Below are 6,437 nucleotides of genomic sequence, written 5' to 3' on the forward strand. Positions count from 1 at the left end.
AGGGAACATAATGGGGTGGTATAATATAGACCCTACAATTATTGCAGTGCAATTATTGTGGTGCAATACGTACACAATCAAAATAATTAATCAAAATAAGGACAATGCACATTGCATTGCAAACTGCACGGCGTCTCCTGCATTGTGTCGCTAAGTGCAGGGCATAATGACAACACATTTTTGGGATTCTCTATATCCTAGAAAACCTTTATAACAATGCTAAACCATAGTAAACGACGCGACAAATATTGTCCTAGTCGTGTGTCATGGCGTGACGAGATCGAGACTCGGAGACGGTAGACCCTTCTTTCGCTGCCCAGTGAAGAAAACCAACGCGGTTACTCGTACTCGTAGGGGAAATTGTAATAGCCTAAAACCTAACAATATATACTTTGCGAGAAATGTGCCTTGAAATCATTTTTGAAACCAAAATAAGAAAACTTTACTTACACGTGACAACATCTTCGCAGACGCTGGATCCTTTCCGGGTGTCTCCGAAGGTTCCCGAAGTTCATCTCCGTAACATGACAGCAAAACAGAACGCAACAAAAAAATCACGGTGTTGGAATATTAAAAAATTTTAAATACCATCTTTAAAAATATTAATCTAGATAATCTGACACCTAGTGGTTCAGAATAAGGAAAAAATCAAACGAAATTTAAATATATTTCCGCTTTCGTTTGTGATGCCCATTTGAAAAATGTCTACACAAGTCGTGAAACGTATATTGCCAAAATAATACACGCTAGTTTTTAACAACTCTAGGATTTACACTTTTATGAATAAAATCAAATCTTTTTGCCCGAAATGTAAAGTTTAGATTCTAAATTTAAGGAAAGAAAACACATTTTACTCAAAAGTTAAATACATAATTTCATTTTACAAGTAGAAAATTGGGCAGACTTAAAAACGTCTGCCTAATTTATACGTCTGCCTAACGGTGGTCGATAAATATTTTGCGTCGGCTGAAGTCTTATAATAGGTATGTATATATATATATATATATATATATATATATATATATATATATATATATATATATATATATAAACTCTAAACACTTTATAGAGAGATTTCGACCGTGTTACAGGTCTTCTTCAGTCGTGTTTATTTTTCATAGTAACGTCAGTTATATATATATATATATATATATATATATATATATATATATATATATATATATATATATATAATATTACCAAAACTCCAAAATTAAACAAGGATAAGTACTGTATCTAAAGTAAAGGTATTTAACAATGCTCATTTCCTTACCAGATCGTTATCAAGCGTGGTATATGTGTAAATATTACTAGTCATGACGTCTCTAAGATAAACAACTTTGTATTCATTATTTAAAATTTGTATTCACCTGAGGATGGATGTTAAAATCCAGAAAGCGCTAATGATTTAAATATATTTTGGAACTGTAGATTTTCCTCCTTTTTTTATTGAATTATTCTGACTGTGTGATATCAACTCTTTCTATTTGGATTATATATATATATATATATATATATATATATATATATATATATATATATATATATATTATTCAATGTAAAAGTCCCTGTAATATGTGTAGTGATCATATTATAATTAATTGTCGTGATCGTTGAAACCTGGACACACTTTTCTATCCGATTAATAAATAGTCGACTAATCCGTAAACGAATAAAACTGATGTCAAGATAAATACATACGACAATGCATATTTCCAACATAGCACAAAACCAAATACATTTAAAGCTGTATGACCCGAAGTTCATGTATTAGTTTTGTACATAATTACTTTAAAGCAGATTGATTACTTTATAAAGTTATTAACTTTCGCTTCATTACATGTTGGAAAACATCTGCATGTAAAAGAAAATAGTGAGAATATTATTTATAAAGTAAATATAGTGTGGTACATATATTAAATCATCCCAGTGTTAGACGTCTATAAATAAACCCACGTGCGTCAGGGAAATCCCAACATGATGTATCAACTCATACGCAACTGATAGTTTTAAGGCTGAAAGAGGGTAAAACAACGAATTACTAAGAAGTATTTGATATTTTTTATTTCTATTAAACTTATGACACGGTACTGTTGTAACAAAATACACAGCTTTACACAGATAAGACCACCGATGATCTGAAAGTTTGAACTGGTCACGTGACTGTCACTTGAAATGGCAGAGTGACGCGGTTCTTTGTAAACATCGATTTAAAATTAAATAATTTTGGTTAAAACAGGTGAAAGGTGAAATAATGTATGATATGTCATACAACCTCATAATTGCATACGTGCGATGATTTAATAGCGTTTTTACAATATGAAAAAAATATTGTAATTCAGACCATACAGCTTTAAGAACACAGAATTATATTTCTTAGTATATGGAATGCATGTACTTTCATGTGTGTATGTGTTGGTTGTTTCTTTGGTTTACGTCCCGTCGAGAATTTTCACTCATATTGACATGCCACCAATTGTAGGTGAAGAACCATCAACTTAGATCTATGTCATAACAGTGAGAGTTTGTTAACGTGCCAACGCACGCGGCGACACGGGACCTCCGTTTTTATAGTCATATCTGAAAGACCCATGATTCTTGTTGACTTAATGTTTAAAGTTTAATATAAACTTAAAAATCATATACCATACGGGGTGAATTTTCTGAGTAAAAGCAAAATTGTAAATATCACATTGGCTGATTTTCTCAAGACAAAGAAGAGTTATCTCCCATAATATAAGAGTAAAATTTTACAACTTCTGAAAATAATTTACAATGACATTTATGATTTTACTGTTTGTTTTTTGGGGTTGGTTTTTTTTTGTCACTCTTGGTTTTCCTTTGCTATTCATCTCTGAAAAAAATAAAGAAATGCCTAATACAGGATCTCTTTGATGTGCCATTTTACTTTTATTTCTGCATTATGTCACGTTTCCCAGTAGAAACAGAAGAAAGATAACTGAATGCTTCCTGCTGACATCTTATATATAGTAATAATCCAAGTCCATACCGTTTTTCGTCCTCACAATGTTAAATCTAGTGGTCTACCACACGCAGCACAACCTTTTTCCAAATTGTCCACTAGAATTCCAAGTTCCAAACTCGTCTCCAACAAATCATCTTCTCATGCTCTTCTTCCGATTCCTCACTCTCTGATGCATCAGATGGATACGTTTCTTCATTTCCTAGGCAATTTTTTTCAGCATGTACCATGCCTCTTGCAAACTTTGTTTGATATATCAATACCCAATTGTGTGTATTTTTCTGAGAAATGGTAAATGATTTTATTTTGTTTTCTTTACATTAGTGGAAGAAAAATTCTCACAGAAAATCCAAAACCTCGAGACACAGATAAAACGACTTACAAGTACGTACATCAAAGCAACTCTTTTTATGTTCTTAAAGGGTTTGCTGTATGAAATTCAATTCTGTCAATTATCTATTCTATATCAACGTTTATGAACATGATTATGTCTCTTTGAATTCAATTTCCAGATTGTCCTCAAGGCTGGAATAAGCATGACAAATCATGTTATAAGTTAAACAAACGGAAATTAACACGGACAGTTGAAAATGTAAGTAATACTGTACAGGCAGATCATAATGGGATTTTGTAGACATTAAAATGGATACTACAAAAATACTATCAACTGTCCCTCTAAAATGTGCAATTTCAAATAGTGGCATCCTGTGCAAACGGAAAAATACTGTGAATGAAGTATTTGTAGAGATCCGTTAAGTTCTAATTAAAGTATTGCACAGTGTGCATTTTAAGATTTCAATACCACACGTTGTCATACGACACAATAAATGACCCCACCTCTGGTATATGCAGGGGTCCATGTTTGCTCAACTCCCTATTTCGTATTACTTATAGGAGTTATAAGATTGATCACTGTTCGTTATAGTCACCTTTCATAAGCAAGTTGCAAAGAAAGCTTTTTAAAACAAGTTTTAGACACAAAATATTTAGAGCCATACATCTAGCAATTGAACTGAATCCAACTTTGATACTTTCATACTTCATAATTATGCAGCTGGCTTTTGTTATTTATGTACAAGTCAATTTCTTATTATTTGGTAATGGATTTCTGCATGGCAAGGTAAAACTTATACGGTAACATTTTTGATGCAGCAGATGCGCATTTCGACAAATAATATATCTTCAATGATGCTCAACCGAAATTTTTGAAATCCGAAATAACAATAAACTTGTAAGAGATAATATCTTTATCATCTGTATTGTGACGTAATTTATTGCTACAAGAATATTTTTGTTTCAGCAATTCTGCAGAAACCTGTCTGCGAGATTAGCTGAAATTGGCACGAAGAGTGAAAACGACTTTATAAACAATATTATCACAAATAACTCCGGCACAGGTAAATATAAATATCTATTGTGTTAAATTAATAATTGCTATTAACACGCAGTATTCCTTTTTATGCAGTATTTAAAGGAATAAATGATTTTCAGACCGAGCTTGGTTAGGCGGTGTAGATATGGGAAAAGAAGGCACATGGATATGGAGTTTCTCGGAGATACCACTGAAATTTCAAAACTGGGACCAGGGTGAATCCAATGATGGCGATGGAAACGAAGACTGTTTAGAAATATTGGGAACAAAATATGGACGCTGGAATGACAATGTATGCTTAAATTAAATAGAGTCTGTCTGCGAAAAAGATTTGTAGTGTTGTACAGGGGTACATGTTCATGTCGTGTGTGTGTCTGATAGGGAATATGGTTAAAACCTGTATCACCTGCTATATTTTCAAATTCCTTTCCTTAAAATGCAGAAAGGAAAGGTCCGTCTATCACTGCCCTTGACTTCACTTTGTTCTATATCAACTATGAGAGATTAATTGAGGCTTTGCTTTAATATGACAAAAATACATTACTTGAAAATCGAGAGGAGAGGGCACTTGGTGGATAGAATAATCATTACTCCTGTTAAATTTTGGATTATGAGGTAATGGAGGATATTTGTAACAGCTATAGTATACAGTACCCCAAACAAGAAAATGTGCTTCATATTTTTTATGCAGGAATTGTTAGTTATATGCCATGATTTCAACAGTATCGTTTAAAGTATGCTTTTCGCAAATTTTCCGATCGTTATAACAATCTAGTTTGCCGATACAACTTTTGATTAGGTCAAATCCTCCCTGACATGTTTGTACCAATTTTAAGGCCGTTGTTGATTTTGACAATGGATTCCTCCGTTTACCTGATCAAGACTTAATGTTCATGGTAGATGTGACCGGTCGACAGTGGATGCTTACTCCTCCTAGGCACCCGATCCCAGCTCTTATATATCCAGAAGTCTGTGTTTGCCCAACTCTTATTTTATATAAATACTTTTAACGATACTATGGTAAGTATCTATTAATTGGTATTTAGTGGAATGGGCAGGTAAAAAAACCTGCTTGGTACTTATAGAACTAATTAATTTTATGAAAATAATTATAGGTATGCTTAAAGATAACTCGTTCAATAAATTTTCTAACGCAGTTTAAAAGTGAGGCTGATCTGTAGTTGGACGCTATAGATGGATTTTTTTAAAGACTGGTAATACATGAGCCACTTTCCAACGATTTTGGAAAATAATTTCGGAATGAGATATGTTGAATGATATACCTAGTGTTTTAGTTACAGATTTCGCTGTATGTTTCAGCATTTATATACAACCAGTACTCATTGTTTTATTTATTGAAATATTACAGAGAACGTCTAAGATATCTTGTTCATTGACAATAATATGACCATGCGTATCATTGCACAAGTACTTATCAGGTAATTTCACACATGTGACATTCATATTTGAAATAGAACAGATATACTCGTTAAATACATTAAATTTTTCTAAATCGCTAAATATAAATTTGCTATCATTGTCCTCGGATATGAAAGGTGAAGATAACGATCCACTTTGAATAGGTGGAATTTCAGTTGATGTTTTTATATGAAATGCCTCTTTCAAAAGTTTCCAGTATAGTTATGTCTCTCCTTCCCAGAAGGGGAACATGTAGTTTTAGTGAAAGGTGAAGATAACAAACAATGATTATTCCCATAACTCCTAGAAACAATACAAAATAGAGTTGGGCAAAGACGGACCCCTGGATAAACCAGATGTGGGATCAGGTGACTAGGAGGAGTAAGCATCCCCTGTCGACCGGTCACACCCGCTATGAACCCTACATCTTGAGCAGGTAAACAGAGGTACCCATAGTCAAAATCAGTGTGCCAAGAACTCCTAACAATCGGTATGAAACACGTCAGACAGCATTTGACCCAATGATAGGTTATATTGACGAACTAGATCGTCATAACGACCATACAATTTGCGAAATGCTGACTTCAATCGAAACCGTTGAAACCAACGATAGGGTGTATTGGCAATCTAGATCGTTATGACAACCACAGAATTGCGAGATGC

General features: G+C 33.3%; 1 protein-coding gene across 1 annotated transcript; it reads left to right on the forward strand.

Moving 5' to 3' along the window:
- The first annotated feature begins 216 nt into the window (after window positions 1–216).
- On the forward strand, window positions 217–6,128 carry LOC130048608 (ladderlectin-like). The gene is made up of 5 exons (XM_056145583.1): window positions 217–229; window positions 3,308–3,367; window positions 3,496–3,575; window positions 4,284–4,380; window positions 4,475–6,128. The coding sequence occupies exons 1-5, from the start codon at window positions 217–219 to the stop codon at window positions 4,660–4,662; spliced, it is 438 nt and encodes a 145-aa protein (XP_056001558.1). The 3' UTR covers window positions 4,663–6,128.
- Window positions 6,129–6,437: the final 309 nt, after the last annotated feature.

Source organism: Ostrea edulis, chromosome 7 (genome assembly GCF_947568905.1).
Source record: "Ostrea edulis chromosome 7, xbOstEdul1.1, whole genome shotgun sequence".
NCBI lineage: Eukaryota > Metazoa > Mollusca > Bivalvia > Ostreida > Ostreidae > Ostrea > Ostrea edulis.

Coding starts and splice junctions, on each gene's coding strand:
- LOC130048608 (XM_056145583.1), top strand. Junction 3,368..3,495: donor ACAGATAAAACGACTTACAA/GTACGTACATCA, acceptor TTCAATTTCCAG/ATTGTCCTCAAGGCTGGAAT. Junction 4,381..4,474: donor CACAAATAACTCCGGCACAG/GTAAATATAAAT, acceptor AATGATTTTCAG/ACCGAGCTTGGTTAGGCGGT.